The sequence below is a fragment of the Trichoderma camerunense genome, assembly GCF_050948025.1.
Source record: "Trichoderma camerunense strain CBS 138272 chromosome Unknown V8C40scaffold_15, whole genome shotgun sequence".
Taxonomy (NCBI): Eukaryota; Fungi; Ascomycota; class Sordariomycetes; order Hypocreales; family Hypocreaceae; genus Trichoderma; species Trichoderma camerunense.
Window position 1 is genome coordinate 823,262 of NW_028145355.1, and position 23,669 is coordinate 846,930.

The 23,669-nt window shown below is 48.6% G+C and overlaps 5 protein-coding genes across 5 annotated transcripts; 3 read left to right on the forward strand and 2 right to left on the reverse strand.

The window, feature by feature from the left end:
- Positions 1-1,025: 1,025 nt before the first annotated feature.
- V8C40DRAFT_281330 (putative PKS-NRPS protein) lies at positions 1,026-12,295 on the forward strand (the record flags this gene model as incomplete). Its single annotated transcript, XM_083221586.1, has 29 exons — positions 1,026-1,341; positions 1,410-1,780; positions 1,811-1,854; positions 1,891-4,224; positions 4,264-4,375; positions 4,418-4,693; positions 4,733-4,768; positions 4,805-5,029; positions 5,060-5,341; positions 5,381-5,420; positions 5,457-5,474; positions 5,514-5,596; positions 5,633-5,646; positions 6,196-6,418; positions 6,449-6,502; positions 6,536-6,607; positions 6,641-8,034; positions 8,068-8,101; positions 8,135-8,365; positions 8,402-8,701; positions 8,732-9,032; positions 9,069-9,284; positions 9,315-9,412; positions 9,455-9,560; positions 9,597-9,602; positions 9,642-9,748; positions 9,785-12,064; positions 12,104-12,115; positions 12,146-12,295. 29 exons carry the CDS (start codon positions 1,026-1,028, stop codon positions 12,293-12,295), a joined length of 9,735 nt encoding a protein of 3,244 aa, XP_083070638.1.
- A 556-nt stretch (positions 12,296-12,851) lies between these two features.
- On the forward strand, positions 12,852-14,102 carry V8C40DRAFT_276506 (pepsin-like aspartic protease; the record flags this gene model as incomplete). The annotated part of the gene is made up of 1 exon (XM_083220852.1): positions 12,852-14,102. The coding sequence occupies one exon, from the start codon at positions 12,852-12,854 to the stop codon at positions 14,100-14,102; it is 1,251 nt and encodes a 416-aa protein (XP_083070639.1).
- Positions 14,103-15,079: 977 nt separating this feature from the next.
- On the forward strand, positions 15,080-17,679 carry V8C40DRAFT_252089 (uncharacterized protein). Its single transcript, XM_083217311.1, has 3 exons — positions 15,080-15,301; positions 15,357-17,288; positions 17,343-17,679. The coding sequence occupies exons 1-3, from the start codon at positions 15,237-15,239 to the stop codon at positions 17,470-17,472; spliced, it is 2,127 nt and encodes a 708-aa protein (XP_083070640.1). The 5' UTR covers positions 15,080-15,236; the 3' UTR covers positions 17,473-17,679.
- A 245-nt stretch (positions 17,680-17,924) lies between these two features.
- V8C40DRAFT_281332 (uncharacterized protein) lies at positions 17,925-18,706 on the reverse strand (the record flags this gene model as incomplete). The annotated part of the gene is made up of 1 exon (XM_083221587.1): positions 17,925-18,706. The coding sequence occupies one exon, from the start codon at positions 18,704-18,706 to the stop codon at positions 17,984-17,986; it is 723 nt and encodes a 240-aa protein (XP_083070641.1). The 3' UTR covers positions 17,925-17,983.
- A 419-nt stretch (positions 18,707-19,125) lies between these two features.
- V8C40DRAFT_281335 (Zn(II)2Cys6 transcription factor) lies at positions 19,126-21,703 on the reverse strand (the record flags this gene model as incomplete). The annotated part of the gene is made up of 5 exons (XM_083221588.1): positions 19,126-19,989; positions 20,101-20,352; positions 20,445-21,240; positions 21,322-21,456; positions 21,555-21,703. 5 exons carry the CDS (start codon positions 21,701-21,703, stop codon positions 19,126-19,128), a joined length of 2,196 nt encoding a protein of 731 aa, XP_083070642.1.
- Between the last annotated feature and the right edge of the window lie 1,966 nt (positions 21,704-23,669).

The following is a 23,669-nucleotide window of genomic DNA, read 5'->3' on the forward strand; positions in this document are numbered from 1 at the left end:
GCGGCACACGTTGTTGTGACAAGTAGTCATGGCATGTGATGTTGATATTCCCTTCCCCTTCCTCTCTCCGGCGGCACACGTTGTTGTGACAAATAGTCATGGCATGTGATGTTGATATCCCCTTCCCCTTCCTCTCTCCGGCGGCACACGTTGTTGTGACAAATAGTCATGGCATGTGATGTTGATATTCCCTTCCCCTTCCTCTCTCCGGCGGCACACGTTGTTGTGACAAGTAGTCATAGCATGTGATGTTGATATTCCCTCCCCCTTCCTCTCTCCGGCGGCACACGTTGTTGTGACAAGTAGTCATGGCATGTGATGTTGATATTCCCTCCCCCTTCCTCTCTCCGGCGGCACACGTTGTTGTAACAAGTAGTTATGGCATGTGATGTCAGTTGCCCTTCTCTTTTCGTATTATCCCCAATTTCCTCTACACCCTGGCTAGGGCTGTCCCGACTCCCCGCCGCGGCGCGTAGAGTTAGCCCCTTAACAATTACTAAGATATATAGGACGTAGATATCAGAACTAACCTCATAGGCTTTAATGGTGGGTATAGATTTTTTTAATACTGGTGTTAGGTAGTGTAATATTTTAGGTTAGTGAATATTATAACTATTAACACGGTGTACTTATTAAATCTCATCGCCGTATACTAAGCTGTAAAAGCCCTTTACATAGGCGAATTGTATATTGCTTTTACATATAGTACATAAGTAATCCTTAATTTTAAAATATATATAATTAAAAGTAAGTTAAAAATGCTTTCTTTAACTAGATATTTGCACATATAGGACATTAATACTAATGGTTATATTTATAAAGAAAATATAGCAACTATTATTTTAAAGTACTTTAGTAATGTAATTGTAAATAGTAATTATATTAAATATTTTATTTAGTATACTAGGTTTAATTAAAATAGTTATTTTAATAAATATTTACCGCCAGTTATAAAAAAGTCAGAGGCTTAAATACTAAGGTAGTAGAAGTATAGCAATTACTATAACATTTATGTTTTAAAGTATATGACCATTGACACGGCGTGCTCGTCCAGTCTGGTCGCAGTCCACGAAGCTGTCCAGGCTCTGAGAATGGGTACATCCAAGGTGGCATGTGCTGCAGGTGCTAACCTCATCCTGGGACCTGAAATGATGATCTCAGAGTCAAAGCTTCACATGCTCTCGCCAACGGGTAGAAGCCGAATGTGGGACGCTTCAGCGGATGGCTATGCGCGTGGCGAGGGCTTCGGCGCAGTCATTCTCAAAACCCTGTCTCAGGCCATCGCTGACAAGGACAATATTCACTGCATTATCCGCGAAACTGGAGTCAACTCGGACGGACGTGAGTTTGGCCGCAATCAATCTTGAGTCATCGGATCAGACCAGACAAACTAATATGCCCTGTGTTAGGAACGAACGGTATCACTCTTCCGAGCTCAGAATCACAGACGACATTGATCCGACAGACGTACGCTCGTGCAAGTCTCGACTGGAACAAGGATAAATGCCAATATTTTGAAGCCCATGGAACTGGAACGCCTGCGGGAGATCCGATCGAAGCGCGAGCCATACATGATGCATTCTTTCCGAGCAAAGCAGCTGATGGCGGGGATATCATGTATGTCGGATCCGTTAAGACTGTTGTCGGTCACCTGGAAGGTTGTGCCGGCATTGCTGGTCTTATCAAGGCCAGCGAGGCCGTGAAGCGAGGCGTTATTCCTCCCAATATGCTGTTTGAAAGACTCAACCCCGGCATCACCCCATACGTCAAGAACCTCAAAGTACCCCAACAGCCGATACCTTGGCCGGAGACGAGGGATGGAGCCCCGCGACGAGCTAGTGTCAACTCTTTCGGGTTTGGAGGAACAAACGCACATGCCATCATTGAGAGCTACGAGGCTGGCAGTGTCAAAGCCGCGGTTCAGAAACCAGAGTCGATTATCCCAAATCCTCTGTTGCTTTCTGCAACCTCAACCAGCACGCTCAAGCGCATGCTCTCCGCCACGCGGGACTTTCTTGCCTCGGATCACTCGACCACTCTGCAGGATGTGTTGTTCACGCTAGGGGAGCGTAGATCTCAACATGCTGTTCGAGCGTCATTTGCGGGCCATAGCAGAGAGAGGCTCATCGAAAAATTGCAGATTGCATTGGATGATGACAGCTGGACTGGCACCAATGTGGGTGCAAAGGTGAGCCAGCCACGTTTCCTGGGCGTCTTTACTGGACAGGGAGCCCAGTGGCCAACAATGGGAAGAGAAATCCTCAAGTCGTCTGCTGTTGCGGCTGAAATCCTGCAGAAGCTACAAGATTCCCTGCAAAGCCTTCCTGATCCTCCGTCATGGACGCTCAAGGACCAGATCCTCGCGGATAAGGACACCTCCCGGTTGGCCGAAGCTGCTGTTGCCCAGCCACTATGCACAGCTGTCCAAGTCATGCTCGTTGATCTTCTTGCTCTGGCGGGAGTCAGGTTTAATGTTGTCCTGGGCCACTCGTCCGGAGAAATCGGTGCTGCTTACGCGGCTGGCATGATTTCCGCAGAGGAGGCCATTCGCATTGCTTACTACCGTGGTGTTCATGCCAGTCTCGCACGCAGCAGCACAGGGAAAGCGGGTGCCATGATGGCTGTTGGTCTTTCCTATGATGAGGCCTCTGACTTTGTGGAGCAAAACTTCCCCAGCCGCATCGACGTCGCCGCCAGCAACGCCCCGGCAAGCGTCACACTCTCCGGAGACAAGGTTGCCATCGAAGAAGCCCAGGCCGTTTTCCAAGAGCAGGGCACATTTGCCCGTCTGTTGCTGGTTGATACCGCCTATCACTCCTCCCACATGATCCCTTGCTCAGAGCCCTACATGGAGTCGCTGGCCGCATGCAAGATCGAGCCGAAACAGCCTCGCGAGGGCTGCACTTGGTTCTCCAGCGTGTACGGCGACCGAATGGAGGGCGATGTGATCGAAACACTGACTGGAGAATACTGGAAAGACAACATGGTCAACCCTGTGCTCTTCTCCATGGCGGTTGAACTCGCTGCCAACGGTGAACTTCCCTGCGATGTCGCCCTTGAAGTCGGACCGCATCCAGCACTCAAGGCGCCATTCACACAGACTTACAAGCAAACGGGAGCCTCTGTACCGCCTTATCAGGGAATTTTTTCTCGTGGAAAACATGATGTTGAGTGTATCAGTGAGACGTTGGGGTTCCTCTGGATGTACCTTGGTTCCTCAGGCATCAACTTCCGCAACTTCACCAAAGCATTCAACAGCGACTCTTCACCTCAACTTGCAATAAATCTTCCTGCATACCCATGGGATCACTCGCAATCTTTCTGGAAGGAGTCGCGCAAGTCACGCAATTTCCGCAGCAAGCCAAATGCCCGCCATCCGCTGCTTGGTGATCGATCCACCGAGGATATCGACCAGTCCATGGTATGGAGGAACATCCTCAGGATCGAGGAGCTGCCATGGCTCGATGGCCACAGAGTCGAGGGACAGGTCATTTATCCTGCGGCTGGATACTTGGTGATGGCCCTGGAATCGTGCAATGCACTGACTCTAGGTCGGGAAGTCGAGCTGATTGAGCTGTACAATGTCGAAATTGGAAACGCCATCCCTCTATCCCAAGACACTCCCGGTGTCGAAACTCTCTTCACGTTGAAGCCGGCCAAGCTTGACCCCAAGTCAGAAACTACCACCGCAGAGTGGGCTTGCTACTCTCCTGCAGGTGATGCAAACGCTCCGTGGAGATGTAATGCTTCAGGAAGCGTTCGTGTTGTCTTTGGCGCGGCTGATGATGACGTCCTGCCTCGCCGTGTGGCTCCTGTCGTGTCTCTCAGCAACATCGAAATTGATCGTTTCTACACATCCCTTACCGAGATTGGCCTTAACTACACAGGTCCGTTCCGAGCCCTGGAGGCGATCCACCGAAAGTCGGGCATGTCGAGCTCAACCACTACTCAGGCTCCGGTCGGGGAACTGCCCACCATTATCCATCCAGCAATCCTCGACGCAGCCTTCCAGTCCATCTTTGCTGCTTTCTGCTGGCCTGGAGATGGAACGCTGCGAAACCCATTCGTTCCCACAAAGATGCGTAAGCTTCGCATCGTCAGCAGACGCCTTGTTGAGTCGGCGCGATGCCTTCAGGTGGATTCCTACATCACCGAGTCGTCGGCTCAGAACTTGACAGCAGATCTTGAAATTTTTGAGAGCGGCTCCAACAAGGGTATCATACAGTTGGAAGGCCTGACTTGTACCTCACTTATCCCTCCCAGTCAGAGAGATTACAAGGAACTTTACACCAGGCCTCAGTGGGAGCTGGACATTGCCAGTGCCGTGGCCTCTCTGCCCACTAGTCGCGGCGATCACGTTGATGATTTAGAGTTAGTTGATCTCTGCGAGAGACTCACATACTACTACCTTCGGCAGCTCAATGACAAGATCGATCGTAGCGAGGTTCCGGCCATGGTGTGGCACTTCCAGCGCATCTTTGAGTGGATCGACTTTCTCTTCCCATGGATCGAGGAGGGCACCCACCCTACCATCCGAAAGGAGTGGAAGTCGGATACTTACGAGTGGCTAGCTCAACAAAGAGCCAGATTCCCCAACCAGGTCGATCTTCAGCTCATCACAGCTGTGGGAGAAAACCTCGCCGAAGTCGTCCGAGGCCAAACCACCATGCTGGAACACATGATCAAAGACGATGTCCTTAACAGGTTCTACAAATTCGGTTTGGGTTTCCAGAGAGCCAACGGTTTCATGGGTCGTATTGCGAAGCAAGTTTCGCACCGGTATCCTCACATGAAGATTCTCGAGATTGGTGCCGGCACAGGTGGTGCTACCAACGGAATCCTCGAATCCCTCGGTACAACGTTTGAGAGCTACACGTTTACCGACATCTCGACCGGTTTTTTTGAAGCAGCCGCAGAGGCCTTTGCTCCCTGGGTTAATAAGATGATTTTCAAGCCGCTGAATGCGGAAAATGATGTGATTGAGCAGGGCTACCAGGAGAAGACATACGACTTTATCATTGCCTCCAACGTGCTGCACGCCACCAAGACCTTGTCTGAGACGATGCGAAACGTCCGTCGACTGCTGAAGCCCGGTGGCCAACTGCTTCTCCTCGAAGTCACTAGCGAAATCGTCCGTGTTAAATTGATGATGGCCGGTTTGTCAGGTTGGTGGCTGGGAGGTGATGATGGCCGTCGATATGGCCCTACGATTACAAGGGACCAGTGGGATTGTCTCCTGAAAAATGCGGGATTTTCTGGTGTCGACCATGTCATCAACGATTTTGTCGACGAGTCCAAGTACATGACATCAGTCATGATCTCGCAGGCCGTTGATTCTGATGTTGCTCTTCTACGACAGCCTTTGTTGACTTCTGCCGAGCACCCTGTCTGGACGTGCCCACCCATCACCATCGTTGGTGGTGCCTCTGAAAAAGTTGCTTCCCGAACCGCAAAAGTGTTGTCGGCAGTTTCTGGTCTGAAGCCGCAGATTAAGTTGGTCAAAACTCTTGCAGAAGTTGCATCCACACCTGTGCCAACAACGGCGATTGTCATTCTAGAAGATCTGGATGAGCCTGTCCTGCAAAACTTTACGCAGGTGAAATTGACTGCGCTCCAGAAAACTCTCCCAGAGAGTAGGCAACTGCTGTGGGTTTCGCACAAGGCTCGTTCCGACAATCCGTATGGCAACCTCTCAGTTGGCCTCTGCAGAGGTCTATCTGCCGAGTATCCCCACGTCGCTGTACAGCACATTGACTTTGATGATGACATTACCGACACGTCTGTGTCCATAATTGCTGGGGCAGTCATCAGACTTATTTACGCTGCCCAGAGAAAGTTCAATGGTGAGGTGGTCTGGACTAATGAGCCCGAGTTGCTAGTCAAGGATGGCAAGCTCCAGATCCTGAGAATCTTGCCCGACACGCTTCTCAACGATCGCTTGAACGCTCATAAGATGACCATCAAAAACATGGCAGCCATTACAAAGGACGTTATTGACGTATCCACTATGGGAGACCGCTATGTATTGTCGACCCGCGAATCCACCCTTTTCCGTCCCGTCGATGCTGGTCTGGTCAAAGTAAAAGTGTCACACTCTCTGGCATCGGCGGTACGACTGAACGATTCGACCTCAGCATTCCTTTCCGCTGGTCATTTGGAGCATAACCCTGCCATTAATGTCATTGCATTGTCTAGCACTCATGGTTCCACCATTAGCGTGCCATCTGGCTGCGTTTTCAAAGTCGCTGAGGGATCAACCGCTGCGACTCTCCTGCAAGACGTCACATCTGCCCTAATTGCAGACCAGCTAATCTCTGACATTCCTTTTGGAAGCACGATTGTACTGCATAGAAGCGACAAGTTCCTCGGAACTGTTATTAAGCGTAAAGCAGCCAAGGCTGGTCTGAGTGTTAAAAACGTTGGTCTTCACAAATACGCATCTGAGAAGAGATTGCGCGATGCTGTCCCCGCATCCGCGAGGCTGCTGGTTGACTTCTCACCTGTATCTCACTGGTCAGATTCACTGCCTGGGGAGTGCGTTTACAGGAATGCGCAAGACTTCTTTTCCCCTTCATCAAAGGGGGAGCTGATCCTTCTTGCCGAGTCTGTAAGAAGGCTTGTGGACCTAGCACAACTCCAGCCGTCCGCAGGCTCCAGCGTGGATATTCTCCCACTGTCCAAGTTGGGCAGCCAATCTGTGTCAGTAACCAAGTACTCGACAATTATCGACTTCACTGATGCCTCAGCCGTCCCAGCTCAAATATCTCTCCTCGACCCCTCTACGCTTTTCCGAGCCGATCACACCTACCTGCTTGCAGGATGTACTGGTGGTCTGGGCAAAGCTCTCTGTCTTTGGATGGCATCCAAGGGCGCCAAATACTTTGCCCTCACGACAAGAGACCCTAGCAAGATTGACCAGCTTTGGCTCAAGGAACTGGCTGCTTTGGGAGCTGAAGTCAACCTCTACGGCCTGGATGTCGCGGACAAGGGTGCTCTAGCGGTTGTGCGTGACCAGATTGAACAAGACATGCCCCCCATTGCCGGTGTCGTGAATGCCGCGATGGTTCTCTCTGATCGCTCTTTCGGTGAATTGACAGCAAAAGACTTCCATACCGTATTCGGCCCCAAAGTTGACGGTACTAAGAACTTGGACGAGCTGTTTCATGATCAGCCCCTCGACTTTTTCATCATGTTCTCCTCTCTGGCCAGTATCGTCGGTAACCGTGGCCAGTCCAACTATGTCGCGGCAAACTTGTTCATGTCCACCATTGCGGAGCAGCGAAGACGAAGAGGGCTTGCGGCATCCGTCATCCACATTGGCATGGTGTTGGGAGTTGGCTATGTGTCATCAACCGGCATCTATGAGAGTACCCTGCGCCAATATAATTATATGCCAATCCCGGAGCAGGACTTTCTCGATATGTTTTCCGAGGCTATCGTGGTTGGTCGACTGGAGTCCGAGCACTCTCCAGATCTCATTACCGGCTTGAACCGTCACAGCCTGCTTGAAGATGTCCAGCGACCCTTCTGGCATGAGGATCTAAAATTCTGCCATCATACGCTCACCGAGGTCCGCCAGGTCGAGACAACAACGACAAACAACATGTCACTGGCGCAGCGACTCGCCCAGGCAACTAGCTCTGAAGAAGCTGAGGAACTCATTCAGGAAGGTTTCTGCACCAAGCTTGAGAGGATGCTGCAAGCTGCCAAGGGATCTATCCAAGTGTCACAATCACTAATGAACTTAGGTGTTGATTCCCTAATCGCTGTCGAGATTCGCTCTTGGTTCTTGAAGGAGCTAGATGTGGACGTGCCAGTCCTCAAGGTTCTCAGTGGAGCCTCAGTGACGGATCTCTCCAAAGAGGCTGCCAGTAAGGTGTCATTTGGTTCCGAAGCAAGCGGTGATGCCGTTCCACCAGCGATTGTCGTTGAAAAGGTATCTCAGGAATTTCCTCGAGCTGCTACGCAGACCTCCGAACCGATTCCATTATTCGCCCCTTCAGCAGTGACTACTGCCCCCCATTCAATTGCGCCGTCTGTTTTCGACGGATCGAGTCCCCCTTCTAGTCGAGGTGTTTCGCCTCCTCGCTCATCCTCCGATGTCACGGAACTCGAGACAAAGATGAAGCGGGAGCAATTACAGATCGAAAGAGTGGCTGAAATGTCGTTTGCTCAGCGACGATTGTGGGTTTTGTGCCAGTTTCTCCACGATCCTACAACGTACAACGTGACACTTTCCTATAGCATTACGGGCCGTCTTCGAATCAACGATTTCCGAGATGCTTTTCGAAAAGTCATTTCGCGTCACGAGTCGCTCCGAACCTGTCTCTATAATGACGCAGAGACGAACATTCCTATGCAGGCTGTGTTTTCGGATGCGATTTTTGATCTCGACTACAAGAAGGGCTCGACAGTGGAGCGTGAGTTTTCCAATATGCGCAATCATGTGTTTGGCCTTGAGAACGGAGAAAACATGAGGGCTGTTATCATTGCAGAGTCAGAATCCAAGCACTTCTTCATACTAGGCTTCCATCACCTTGCTTTTGACGGATTCAGCGCCCAAACGTTGGTCAAGGATTTGGCAATGGCCTACGCAGGGCTCCCTTTGAGCCCTCTGAAGCACCAGTATATCGACTTTGCCAACAGGGAAAAGACGCTCACATGGAGCGATGATCTCGAGTACTGGAAGTCTGAGTATTCTGTACTGCCGGAGACCTTGGCATTGTTCGAGTTTACTGAGACCAAAGCTCGCATCCCTTTGACCGAGTATAATACTAGAGCTCTGACAAAGCAACTCCCTGATCACATCACAACCCAGATCAAATCCGCAGCACGCAGCCTGAATGTTACTCCTTTCCATTTCCATCTAGCCATTACACAAACTCTCTTGTCCCGTCTATTAGATATCAGTGATGTGTGCGTTGGCATTACGGATGCTAACAAGAATGACTCGGAATTCCTGGACACAATTGGCTTCTTCGTCAATCTTCTGCCTCTCAGGCTCAAGATTGGCGGCGCTCAATCATTTGCTAGTCTAGCGGCAGCAGCCAAAGACAAAGTTCACCAAGCTTTGGCTCATTCTCGAGTGCCCTTTGACAAACTTCTGGACGAGCTCAAAGTGCCACGATCCACATACCACAGCCCGCTCTTCCAAGTCGTCGTCAACTACAAGATGGGATCGACCCAATCTGTCCCTCTTGCGGAGTGCCAGGCACAGACAATTGAGTTTGAAGACGCCAGGAACGGGTATGATTTGAGCTTTGAGATTGAAAATTTCCCTGATGGTCGAGTGCTTCTCGCGCTCAAGACACAAGATTACCTCTACACTGATCACGATCTGCAGACTATCCTCGCTACTTACACACATCTCCTGGATGTCTTGTCGCGCGAGCCCAACTTGAATGTGAACGCGGTTGAGCTTGCTCCCCCCGCGAGTCAAGATCTTGGCCTACAGCTTGCTCGTGGCGAGACATATGAGCCAGCCATTCTTCATCTGCCCGGCTGGCTTGATCATTGGACCGCTGAACAGCCTGATGCAATTGCCATCAGGGACGACTCTGGTGCTACGCTCTCATACAGAGATGCTACCGCACGAGTTAACGGTATTGCAGCCCTATTGACTGAAGCTGGCGCCAAGACAGGCCAGAGAATCGGCTCCTACTGCGAGCCAAGTATTGATGCTATTTGTACCATTTTGGCTATTCAGAAACTTGGCAGCATATATGTGCCATTGGATGTTCAGAATCCAGTACCTCGCCTAAACCTGATTCTCAAGGACTGTCAGCCGTCGATCCTTGTATACGATGATGCAACCGAGCCATCCGTTCAGCAATTCGAAACCTCTGCTTCTCTGGTGTCTATCTCCAAGGCCACCTCGGGGACTGCGCCGGTTGATGCTGCAACGATTGATCCAGGCTCCACTGGTTATATCCTTTATACAAGCGGTACAACTGGTATTCCAAAGGGAGTCATGCTTTCCCACTCCAATCTTATCTACCACATCGCCGGAGTTTACAAAAAGTATGGCTTGGAAAAAGAAATAATTTTGCAGCAATCTTCGCTTGGATTCGATCTGTCTCTAGCGCAAATTTGCCAGGCCTTCTTCTCAGGCGGTACCCTTGTCATTGCTCTGAAAGAGGCTCGACGAGATCCCGTGCAAATTGCCAAGCTCATACTTGATGAAAAGATTACCTACACTTGGATGACACCAACCGAATACTCCATGATTGTGAGGTACGGCTCCAATTATCTCCGCCAGTCTTCTTATTGGCGATCTGCCTTCTCAGCCGGAGAGTTCATGTCGTCCAATCTTCTAAACAGTTATCTCCGCCTTGGGGCGCCCCGCTTGCGCCTCTTTAACGGCTGCGGTCCGACAGAAATCACCATCAACAACTGCATCGGTGAGGATGAGCTGAGCCTATCAGCGCCGCGTGACACTCAAAACCCGTCCATTGGCAAGTCACTGCCAAACTACTCTACCTACATCCTTGACGAGAACTTGAAGCCAGTTCCAGTCGGATTTCCGGGAGAGATTTGTGTAGGCGGTCCTGCCGTGGCTCAGGGATTCGTCGATCGCGATGAGCTCACCGCTTCAAAATTCCAGCCTGATCCTTATGGCCCTGGACACTTGTACCGAACTGGTGACAAGGCCAAGTTTCTTCCCGATGGCCGCCTTGTCTTCCTTGGCCGTATCGCCGGTGACACTCAGGTTAAGCTCCGAGGGTTCCGGGTTGAGCTGAACGACATTGCCAACACCATCATCAGGGCTAGTGAGGGAATCGTCAAGGATGCGTCAGTAAGCTTTCGAAGAGTACAGGACTCATCTGAGGACTTTTTGGCCGCTTTTGTCGTTCTAGCTGCAAAGGAACACGCCGTGTCTGATGGAACGCTGGAGCAACTTCGATCCAAACTGCCTCTACCAGCGTACATGCGTCCTGCGAGAGTCATCGCCGTTGATGAGTTACCTGTCAATTCATCTGGAAAGCGCGATCGCTACGCCTTGGATAAGCTGCCCATTCCCAGTGCATCTTCAACTACTGAGAGTGGCCATCTTACCGAGACGCAAGTGAAATTGAGAGGCCTTTGGCTTGAGGTCGTGCCAGGTGTAGATGTTTCTACGATTGGCGCCAATACGGATTTTTTCGCCATCGGTGGCAATTCTCTGCTCATGGTTAAGCTTCGTGGATTGATTGCGGAAGCCTTTGACATTGATATTTCCGTGTTTGACTTGTTCCAGTCTAGCAGCTTGGGTAACATGGCGAGCAAGTTGCAATTATCCGAGGTCGATGAGGTGATTGACTGGGAAGAAGAGACTTCGGTACAGCCTCTCTCTGTTGCAGATGGCAACATCCTTCAACAAGTGTCTGATAACCTTGAGGTTCTTCTTACCGGTGCCACTGGATTCCTCGGATCATCTATTATTCGTCAGCTTGTTGCCGATGAGCGCGTTTCCAAGGTGCATTGTGTGGCGCTCCGTGGAATTCATCCGCTGGCTATAGAGTCACCAAAGATAATTCAGTATACTGGTGATCTTTCTCACAAACTGCTTGGTCTATCGGAAACTGAGTTCAGCACTTTATCCAACAGTGTCCACCGTATCATTCACAACGGCGCGACAGTCTCCTTTCTACAGTCTTACTCATCCCTTCGGGGTCCTAATTTTGAGAGCACAAAAACCCTTGTTTCCCTTGCCGCATCCCGCGGAATTCCGCTACACTACGTTTCATCTGCTGGAGTTGTCAAGTTTACTGGATTAGATGGTCTTCCTCCCTTCTCAGTCTCTCAGCACGAACCGCCAACTGATGGATCGAATGGCTATTCCGCAACGAAATGGGCCAGCGAGGTCTATTTGGAAAAAGTTACGGAAAATTCCAACTTACCTATATGGATCCATCGCCCTAGTAGTATCACCGGAGAGAATGCTCCCGAGACCGATCTGATGCAGAGTGTCATCAAGCACTCTCTCAATCTCCAGGCGATTCCCGATCTCTCCTCATGGCAAGGGAGCTTCGACTTTGTCCCCGTTGATGCCGTCGCTGCAGGCATCACCGCCGCCTTGTATGATGTGGGCCAAGGCCTGTCTTTTGCACACCACTGTGGAAAGAACAAGATTCCAGTGCAAGAGCTGAAACAACACTTGGAAAAGGAGAATAGCATCAAGCTGGAGGTGCTGAGTTTGGAGGAATGGGTGGACAAGGCAAAGGCTCGTGGCTTGCTGGACAATGCCACTGAGGTGCTGATTAATGACGTTGTGGGCATTTCTGATGGAAAGGCTATTCTACCAAGCCTTTTGTAAAGTTTCTTACTACTAAGCCTTTTGTAAAGTTTCTTACTTCTTGTTCATATTTCTGTTTCCCTTTCTGATGATTCAATGCTTATTTCCTAGTTGTAGTATACGTAGCTCTCTGATGTAACTTCAATTCAACACTGCATAATACCCATTAGTATGTAGCAATCTATTTTTTGAGAAACGAAATTTGCACAGCAAAGTAGTCATAAGTCTACCTCTTGTATGGAGTTTTGATTACATTCTCCCGCCAATAGTATCCTCAGTTGTTGTTTAAAGCAGGGCCTCAGGACATGATTCTCGCTCTATCCTTGCCCCTGCCATGACCGCGCAAAGGCGCTTACTACAAGGAACCGTCGCATCACCAACTCGTCGGAGGATTATTTCTGGCTCTAAGCTGTTGAATAAATACCTCCGATGGTCTTTACTATTTCAAGTCTTTATTGCTTACGCCAATTCTTGGCAACGCTATATAACAGATTCATGTCGCATCCAATAGGTAGCCAAGCAGCTTTTACGTACCACATGTGAGACAGTCTAGGGAAACCATTGTCAGCACCTCAAGATGCCTTCACTACGCAAATCTCTCCTGCAGCTGTTGCTTGCTGGGCTGTCCAGTGCCAGAGTCTGTCGAGACCCTTCCAACGCTCCTCTCGACCTGCCGCTCACTTTGAGCTCGCTGGGCTTCTTGACGCCTATTTCCATCGGCACGCCTCCCCAAGAGATCGTTTCCTTGATGGATTGGACCTGGATCAACCAGTTTACGCTTTCGACGCTCTGCTTGGGCAATCCCCATGACACGGCTTCATGCCTTGCTCCGGGACAAGCTTTCTTCAATCAATCCCAGTCAACTACCTTTACAAACCAAACGAGCTTGTATCCCAGCCGGACATGGAATCCAAATGGTTTCTTCGGGCCGGCTCCTCTTACTGTCCAATTCGGACATGATGTCCAGCATGTTGGGTCTTTGTCGGCGCCCGTCACTTTTATGCTGGCTGATATGCAGTTCCCGCAGCCGGGCGCGTTTCCGTTTACGGGTGTATTTGGACTTTCTCCGGTATTCAAGACGGATAATCAGTCTACACAATCTACTTTTTATCAGTTTTGGAAGCAAGGGTTGTATTCTAGTCCTATTGTTTCGTTTCTGTATTGTTACAACAGTACTTTTGGCAACACTGCACCAGCGCGTTCTCTGTGCAATGGCAACGATGCGCTACAATCACTGGGAGGATATCATGCAAACTTCATCCAGCCGGGAAGTCTCCAGTGGTACGACAGCGTTGTTAACTTGCAAGTCAACATCATCGACATCATCACAAGCCCCGAAATCCTCAACTACTGGGCCCTTCCGGTAACACAGCACCTGATTGGCAATGAATCGCAACCACTCAACAAGACGGCATCGGGAGCTGTCTTTGACTATGCGAGTTTCGGCCGCGGTGCCCCCGTATCAGTGAACAGCTATGCTCGTCTGGTTCAACTTACGGGCGCAACACCGATTAGGCTCGATGCTTCTGCGGCTCCTAATAACGGAGCCCAGTCGTTTTATTCCGTGCCGTGCTCCAAGATTTCTAAGCTGCCGTCGCTCAAGTATCAGTTTGGTGCGGGGACTCCTGAGTGGGAAATACTTCCGGAGAATTATGTCGATAAGATTGCCATTTCGAGTACACAGACCGCGTGTGTGCTGAACGTGCGAACTTTGGGCGATGGGGATTGGATCATTGGGAATCTTGGAGAGACGTTTGCTAAGGATAAGGTTATTTTGTTTGACTTTGAGAAGCTCAAGATTGGAATTGCTGATGCCGTCCGCAAATGAGGAGATTATGGTTGCCGATTTCTTGATGGGATGAGATAGGTGATAGAGAAACGACCTACATAATACTTGATGTTGATAAATAGATGATTGAAAGAAACCTTATATTCTGGACGAATGAGATGTCTACGGAATGACGTAGAAGGGTATGATTCTACAATTAAGCATAAGTAATATACAGGTTTAGCTCCATGCATCATCCAAGACATGTTAGACGCCAATGTTACATGCAACCTTTTTTGAGTTGGGACCAAGTCATCGTTGCTTCTTGTTTCTCGAAATGCTTCTTGCGGAGAATTCCGACGCGATCACTGGCGTCAACAATATAGTCAAACCTAATCGCACGGGTCTTATATCCCTTTGTCACGTAAGTTGGTAAGCAGGTCTTCCAAGATAGTTGTGAGGAAGCGGTTCAGGGCCTTTGCAAGGTACATCAATGGAGTTGACGAACCTACCCTGGACGCCAACAAATTTCATTTGCGCCGCTCTTTTCGGCGTGTTGAAACAGCAAGTGGTTTACTTGTTATCGAAACACATTCCATGCGTACCTAGTGGTCAGATTAAAAATTCGGCAAATCATCGCCAGTAACAAGGACCCTGGAGGAGAAACAAATCGATATGATATATGATCACATCCACCGCACGTAAGGCAAAGTGTCCCATCAATTCATATATAACTATAATAACATTAGAACCATCATGAACACTTTTACTATTGATAATCACATTACGTAATCCTCCTTATGCTGCAAGCTGCAACTGCCCTATAGCCCGTTTACTATGTAAGTTATTCATGATCGTGTTGACTAAGGACGACTTGAATTGTGTGTAGTTGTATTGACCAAGTACGACTTTGATCCTATTGGTTGGATTATCCGAGATTGAACCAGATGTTGCCTCCCCGGGAGGCCTACGAGTATGGTTGCGCCCATAAATGTTTGGGTCGTGACAACCGCAGTTAGTCGCCCAACAAACATTGTGCAAACAGCAGCTGCCTGTCTTCAATCATCTTCCCATTTTCATCCTAGACGACGCCTTTATCCATTTCCCTCTTCCCTACTGAAGAACGTATCACTAGAGTCCGAGTAGTAGCAACAAGTTGACTGCAACAAGGCCATTAGCGCAACGTGGGACACAATGAGGCCGATTGCAGCATACTGCCTTTTCCTAAGTGTTGCTAGAGTCTATGCCGCAATGTCGATGGGTAATTTCTCCCTGCACTTCCATCGCCTCTGTTACTAACAAGAGTGCTATTGCGGGTTTACACGATACGGCCGATACAATTGACGACGACGATGTCGCAGATATGTACAAGAATTATCACGGCTGGGTTAACCCTGAGGACTTGACTGCTATGCCACAATGCATCGCACAGCAGGACCACGACACTTGGTTAGAGGCCATGACCAAATGCACTCAGAAGCGATGCACATCACAATTTGGTGTCATCTGCACGCATCACCAATGGCTCACCGAACTCAGCTGTTTGAGCATCGAGTTCTCGCCTGATGTGCTCAGAGAATACCTCCCGTACTGCAGCAGGTCTATCCTTGCAAAGGCACAGTTGTATCATTGGACTCGCAACATCACTGGGCGATCTTGGTTTGTTGATGTCGGTGATGCGAACGGGTTGACGAACCTGTGGCCGTCCTCTCTACCGAAGGGGTACGCTGGCATTGGAGCGCTTAATCATGCGCCAACATGTCTAACTACATCGCGATCCGCTTCGTCGAATGAAAAATTTCAGTATTCTGTAGCATCTTGCGTCTTCACTGCCACTCCCCTACACATAGGAAATGCCGAACGCCCTTGGGAATACAGTCAGTCTCTCAAGTCCATGACTGCCCTAGATTTTGTAACTGCCGGATACAGCCTCGCCCGGGGTTACCTTCCATCTGGCGAATACTTTGACAAAGATTGCTTTTGCAACGTTTTCACCTTGGATTTTGAACAGGAACCCTGTTCAGCGTCCGCTTTGGACATGACGAAAGAGCGCCTCTGGTTAAACAGCACTTGCGGATCGGTATCCCTACCTGACAACTGGACGAATGATCTCAAGACTACAGGATTTGCCTACATGCCTATTGAACACTGGAAATGGCCAACCTGCGTCACGGATATGCCAAATAAGGTCACTAATCTGGTTGATCAATGTGCGACTGATGCTTGCGAGATCAGCTCCCCTGGTGGATACTGCAATGTCAAACGCGCTGTAGAAAGAAGTTGCTTCTGCCACGACATCAGCTATGATTCCTGCGGAGGTTCATGCCACGCCTTTGAGGGCCGCATCGACTATCTTCACTGGTTGCACGACCTTTGCGGTAGTGTGGAAGGGTGGCATGGTCTCCCATCCAATTGGCGCCAATTGACCAACCCGTCCCGCCTTGAGATGATTCCATGGCGATGGAGTCTCAAACCGGACTCAGAAACCGAGCAAACAACACAGACTTGTGCTTCAAATGAGTGGAAGTTTGGAAGTATCACATTAGTCAACATGGGTCCTCTACTCCTCAGCACAATTCTCATCAACGCCAAAGACTTCCGACGAATTGTACGCCGCCCTATTCTACAGAGTTGGTTATCTGTAGCATTTTGCACAGCTTCCCTTCAACTGTTCGCCAACCTCTTGATTACATTACTTGTCGTGTCAGTACCTGGCTATGAAAATGTTCCCTTTACTGGGTTGATGATGCTCTGGGGAACAATGCCTCGTGTTAGTTGGTTGACGACTATTTTCCCCAGTGTTGTCAAACCGTCCAGGTCTATTAGCCTTTCGGAAATCTCGTCTGTGTTACTCGGAGAGGTGCTCCTCCAATGCTTATCGGCTCCTTACATGTTGTTGACCATCAAGTATGGCCTAGAACATAATCTCTATTTTAGGAGCTTAGAAAGTACAGAGGGTGGAAATTCAGCCAAGATCATGTACAACGGGGCGCTCCTATGGCTTATAAGCACTCTCGTACTTCTATGGGCCATTCATACGACGTTTAATATGTTAACAAATAGCAATCAAGTTGCCCCCAACGTTACTGATGAGCTGACTCCGCTTATATCCCATAGAAGTATACTGTCAAATGACTATAAGTCAAAAGCCTATCATCCTTTTTATATTGCAGTCTCGAGCCAGCTTCTTATCTGGCTCTCTCAGTGTTTCTTTTGGGGTGGATTTATTAGTCTCAGCTCAAAGCAGTACGTCTTTATACAACTACCCTTTCAGACCATGGGGCTAAGCATACATCTCAGGTTCTGTCCCCCTTTATTGCAAGTTCTCACAGGTATCTGGGTTGCTTGTTCCGCAGCGAGCGCCGCTATGTGGATTCCTTCGGAAATATGGACTAAGATTGAGCAGGATGCGAAAGTGAGCTGGCTTTGAGAGAAATCTACAAGGACGTGTACACAGTGTTCTTTCTTCACAATATTCTGTCCAAATTAGCATCGGTGCCTACGGTTTGTGGTCAAAGACCAGAAGAGAAACGTTCGTTATAGAGAAGAGTGTCGTGACAGGCTACTTGGCCTGAACATAACATACCTGAATTAGTTTGATACATCTCCACGACTGCTAATACAGCCTACTAAATCACATGTGCCTCGGTCCACTTTTTCCAGTGGTGCTCAAGGTCCCACCTCGACTAGATGTTATCAGTCATTCAACATCCTGACATTTAACTAAGTCTCGAAATGATTGAAATCTCGATTTTCAGCTTTGAATGGACAGTCAAATAGATGCCATCTCCGCTCTTAGGAAGGCTTGTCAGCTACATTCTCTACACCCGCCGTCAGTCAACTCATCCTCTCCATCGACCCCTATACCCTATATGATAGACTGCCGACTCCTCAGTCAGAGCCACGTTTCTTCCTTGCTAGCAAGCCAAGCTAGCATATTATCAGTCCCGTACCAACTTCTCAATGATTTCATCTTGTGCTGCTGCCTCATACTTGTCAGGTTCCTCATTACCTTCACGATGTCTCCACTTCTTTCCCATAACATCCTTGAACCACTTCACGTCGACTCCGCCTGTCATGATCTTGTCTGAGAAGGCGCGATTTAAGCAGAAACCCTCAAGAGGCTTGAGCTCTATATCGAGATCTGGAGCCACAAATAGAACAGCACTCAATCTTCGCACACCTGGTGTACGTCGAACCCGATGGCGAGTTGCCTGAATGCAACCCCCGGTCAAGATGACAGTGCACCAGCCTGCAAGAATGATAGTTGCGTCTCCGGGTACTTGTATCCACCGTCCGGGTTGCTTTGCGTCCTCTATCCCAAGCCCTGGCGTGCCATCTTGAAAAATGATGCTGAAGGTGCCGTAGTCAGTGTGGGCACCACAGCCATTGTCACTGTCTGGGGCTGCTGTATCTGGGGTGTAGTCGCATAAGCGGTAGTTGATTTTGCCTGTTGTATGGCCCTGGTTCAAATTGGCGCCGGTGAGCTCAGATATAATAGACAAAATAGTAGTCACATATGTGCTGCTGATGTGATTGAAGAATTCAAGAACTTCATTGTATCCAGAACTTAGAAGTAGCCAATTTTTTCCGTAGATTATTAGGAACCTGACTGCTTCGTGTTGGTGATAGATCAATGGTGAATTTCTGGTCAGATGTGTCATTATAGGTGGCTGCTGTCTTCCCTAAGGTAATCAAAGAGACAATGAATGGCTTCGAACGGCGCTTTGATGCTTGGCGTGAAAGGAACGATTGTAGAACTGGAATTTGGTAGGTACAGGGATTGGTTTGCGGGACAGCCCCCGCTCCTGAGTACATTGAGCGGCAGGGGACAGAATGCTTGACATATTGAGGGAAGTAGCGGTGGTAGCCATGGCGGTTGGTGGTGAGCGGTTTGGTGGTATAGATGTGTTGATTTTGTGACCAAAGGAAGATCTGGAAACCACGCTTAAGCGAGTTTTGAAGAATAATAAGCTTATTTAAAGACACCACGAGTTATAGAGCTAATACATATAGAAGCCCGGATTCCTGAGACCGTGCCTTTGTCTTCCGGTCTACTTTACGGGAAGTCAAACTCTGACAGTCATTGTCCTCTCGGCTCTTGCATCTCGCTGAACCATTCTTCAGGCAAAGGTTGGCCCGCTATGATATCCCAGTCAAATACCGGAACGTCTTCCATGTCAAAACCTGTGGTAAGTTGTTCCATGTCTTGCGTTCGCGTGAAGAATGCGTCCTTTGCTGGTGTTCCTTGATTGCTGTGAATCTTCTCCAGTTGAAGCATTTTACCAAGTCTCTTTACTTGGCCTCGATAACTTCGGATAGTAGACCAGAGGCTCTCCGAGTGGCTCGTTGTCGTGCTAAGATCTTCTAGCAAGCTAAGAGCAGATAGTAGTTGATCACGGATCTCAGCACCTAAGGTTTCTGGCGCGTGTGAGACTGCAAGGAGTAAGACGGTAAGCGAGGAATCTAAGAAATGAGTTGCACAGACGTGGTGCATGGGATGAAGTGTAGGTAGGCGACAAAGGTACAGTAACAAGTTGAGCGACCGCCGTGCAACATCGACAGCAGCACGTGCATTTAGAGGGTTCTTTTGAATTGAGTCAGACGAATGCAATGCAGGCCTGTGGATTAAGATACGAAGCTCATTGGCGCGGAGATAGAGCAGGGCGCGAATGAACAACGATTTGTCTCCCATGCCGGTAAAATCAAGAGGTGTGTTGGGAGTCGTGGCCAAGTTTATTTCCTCAAGGGAAGAAGTCTGAGTATTGAATAACCTCAAGGCAGAAGGGAGCGCGTTGCTCCACTGTTGAATTTGGAAATCTAGGTAGGCAATTTTGTCTCGCTCGCCATGTAAACCGCTGCCTTCGATAGAGATGCGTGATGCCCATACATGAGATCCAATGCTTGCAAAGGCGATCATGTTGCGGACATATGGTGATAGGTTATCCTTTTGCAGGTTAGTGACAAGAGATACAACATAATATGGGTAGAAAAAAGAACAGCAGCACTCAAATGCAACAGTTATATGAGGCTACGACGCCAATTGAGGAATACTGACTGGTTTCGGTAACGCTGGGTCAATATCTATATCCTGTATTGCGAACGGCCTGCCCGTGCTGAGGCTAAAGCGTCGGTCAAGGATATAAACATCCCAAAATAGCGTAATCGCTCTCGTAGAAGCTTTGGGGTCGGGATGGTTTTGGTATGAAGTTTTTACTTGGTGTAAACCGAGTTCGATACACAGGCGTGCAGCCAGCCCGATCATCCGCCATGCTTGGTTCTCGTCGTTCATGAAATAGAAAGAGACGCCCTATATGTCGTCGGATATGTCAGAAAAGTGAAAGCATCGTGTAGCAGATGAACGGAAACTTTGCTGATGAACAGAAAGGAAAGGGTACGAACCAAGAGGGCCATGTTCTCAACATCTTTCAGCTCGCTTAATCGTCCCATTGGGAAAATTAGCTGCTGTTGAACCTCTTTACACATCGCCTCTCCCATTGTATGTCGACCGCCACCCTCAGCCAGCAGTGTTATCGCCAAAATGAGCTTCAACGTCTGAACGTCGCCATCAATCACGTTCTCCGGCGCTTCCACAGTAGAAATGTGTGACCTCGGCGAATAGTTCATAGCTTCATAAGCACTATACAGCGAATGAAGATTGTGTTTCACCTCGCTCATATCGACTACAGGATAGATCATTCCTATTTCACGTTCGTAGAGATCGCAGAGACGAACCGCTTCTGAACGGCCGATGAGCCATAGTAGTTTATGGGATCGCTTGGCGAGAGAAGCGTCTCTCTGTGTCCTTATTTGACTGCTTTCTCCTCTAACCGAGGGTATCGGTGGTGTTGCCGACTGGGGAGTAATGGGCAACTCGCGTTCTCCATGTTGCAACACACCAAGGTAACGCTGCGCCATTTGTAAACTCCAGTCAGAGCTTGTATATCCCTTGAAAGGTAGAGATGGAGATATTCGGCGAGTACCATGTACTGTTGTTATCGAAGACGGTATAGTGGGTGAGCGTAAAGGAAAATTCCAGGATGGCGAGTGCATCGTCGTATTGGACTCGGAGTTTGCATTGTTATGAGATTCTGGTCGATTATTCGTATGCTTCTGAAGAGATTCAAGGTTTGAAAGCATCAGGTTAAGCTTGCTTTGCATAACAGCTACGTCGTTCTTGAGTTTCTGAATTTCACCACTTCAATTTCACATCGTCAGCAACGAACATTCCCAAGATATCTACCAGGATGACATAGTATATGATATCGCAAGAAAATACCTGGTAGCCTCAGAAGCTTTGGTGACTGCAGCATCTGCACTTTCATCTCCATAGTCGCACGGAATCCCAAACTTAGAGCATCGCCCGCATGGGTTCTGTCCGGTGCAGCGGACTTTGCGTCCTCGACAGGCATCACTTGAATAAGATGACACAATTCAAGTTAGTAAGCCAACATCACCAAGCTCTCATGTTAAACAGTATAGCGAGGAGAAGCGAGGCTTGCGTTCTCTCACCAGGCGTTGGCCACATATTGGGCCCTCTTTGGCCGAATCCTGGCCGATCGAGCTCTGATGCGGCGTTGGCTGCTCCGTTGTTCAGTCAACGTCTGGTGATGGATTCCGGCCAAGGCCGTCGTCAAATCGCCGACATTCGAGCGAGTCATTCATGTAGATCGGCGAACACTTGAAAGTCGCGTTCTTTTTTTCTTTTTACTGGTCGGCGAGGAACTGCAGTTTTAGCTGATGCCTATATAAAGGGATAGAATAATCTGATTATTAAACACGCGGTTTGACTAATGCGCAGACGCCCACAACTTCTAATTCTACGCAGCATAATTGGCCAATCTGGATCTAAAAGATAAAATGTATCTCCTATAGAGGATATTAAATAAACCTTTTAGCTTTTATGAGCAACATGTCAGATACACGGGGGTGCAATTTGGCCGACTTCTCCGCGTATACACTGTCCCTCGCCACCCACACTATCGTATTACCTCATCCGACCATATATCAACGTGCGAAGCCTCTAAATGCTAAAGTATTCGTTGCAATGAGCCATTCTACACTGAATGGTATCAAGTAACCTATTAATGTAGCATACTTGGTTGCATTTATGTTGATATGCAGATCAGTGACCGATAGAAAGAAGCACAAGAATAAAGCATACTTAGTCGTGAATTGATGATAGTGAACTCGGAGCTTCGAATATACGATAACCCGAAGACCGAGCATCCTCACAGCCCATTTTCACGTAAAACTCTTCGCAAAAGAAATTATTATGCCCAGCAGTGTATCCTCTTATGATTCTCTCATTGGACCACACATGGGCTTTAAATTAATCTACAAAATTCGTCTTACACAGAGCGAATTGGTATAACAGTCTCCCGACTAGCCTATATGAGAGGAAGATTGGCATTGATAAATCACCCTGTCGCTTAGAAATAACGCAACGTTGGTGTAAGAAGAGGTATTCTGTATCCCCAGTTCGTTGCCCCTTATGAGTAATCCTTCTTGCCCGTCATCTAAAGAACAACTATTAGCTATTATCGACTCATCTGATCTTTCAAGAGGTAGATTGACAGACTATGTACGAGGAATTGGTTAGGAGAGTAAATTAAGCGTTCAAATAACATAATAAGGGTTGTTCTCGCTAGCGGAGCGACTGGTACCATGGCCACTCGCCTCGCAAAAGCAGCGACCCCCTGAAGTTTATAAGCCTGAGGTGTAGATCGTGACCGTTTGCATGAGATTTGACAAAAGAACCACTAGAATTGGTAAAATATTTGTCACCCCCAAGACTTATCATGATGAAACTGCTCTTGAGACGGCAGTTGCAAGCTTTAACGCGTCTATGGGTTAGACTTGCTATCCGCTTGGAGCCTAAGCCAACGCGTCATGCGGTCTAAGAAATACGAGGCAAACTACTACCTGCTCCTGTCAAGGGGCCTTTGTCTGCATCTACATTCCCATCCTGCACATAGTCCTTCCTCTGAGATGCTAATATCAATCAGCAGACGCCCGGTTACAGTTTGTTTCATTTAGGCCGAACATGGCCTCTGACATCTGATGTCCGAGCAATGGCAAAGTCCATCATTGGGGCATCTACAAAACCCCGCGCCATAGTTCAACAGTTTTAACAAGGTAATATTGACCCACATCGTAGATTAGAGGAATCCTACGTGGTACTGCGTCCACCAAACGCGTTTTTGCCTGTGTTTTTTTCCTCGAATAGCTGTATTCTAGCCCGGTTATATAGCCCTCATCGAGCTATCATCATAGGGAGTCCAGAGTGATGATAGGCTCATCTCAACTGCTGGTCGCCGACCAGGTCGCCGTCCAGATGCACCGTTGTGTCCAAAGGGTTTGGGGCGGTAAGAGCGGAGAAAGTCGACAATCAGGACGCCGTGTGGGAGAAACGATCCACGGAGAGTCCGAGATCGTATTGTACAATGAAAATTCTTCTGACTTGTTCATGCATATGATTCTCCTTACCTGTAATAGCCAGGGGGTGTTGCTAGTCAAGGCTTCACTCAAGTGAAAAGGGGTGGCCTGTGCCCAAGACATGGCGTTGCATTTTAGAAGCCTAACCTGAGCACTCAGGCTAATTTTACAATCCTTCGGGCAAAGGGA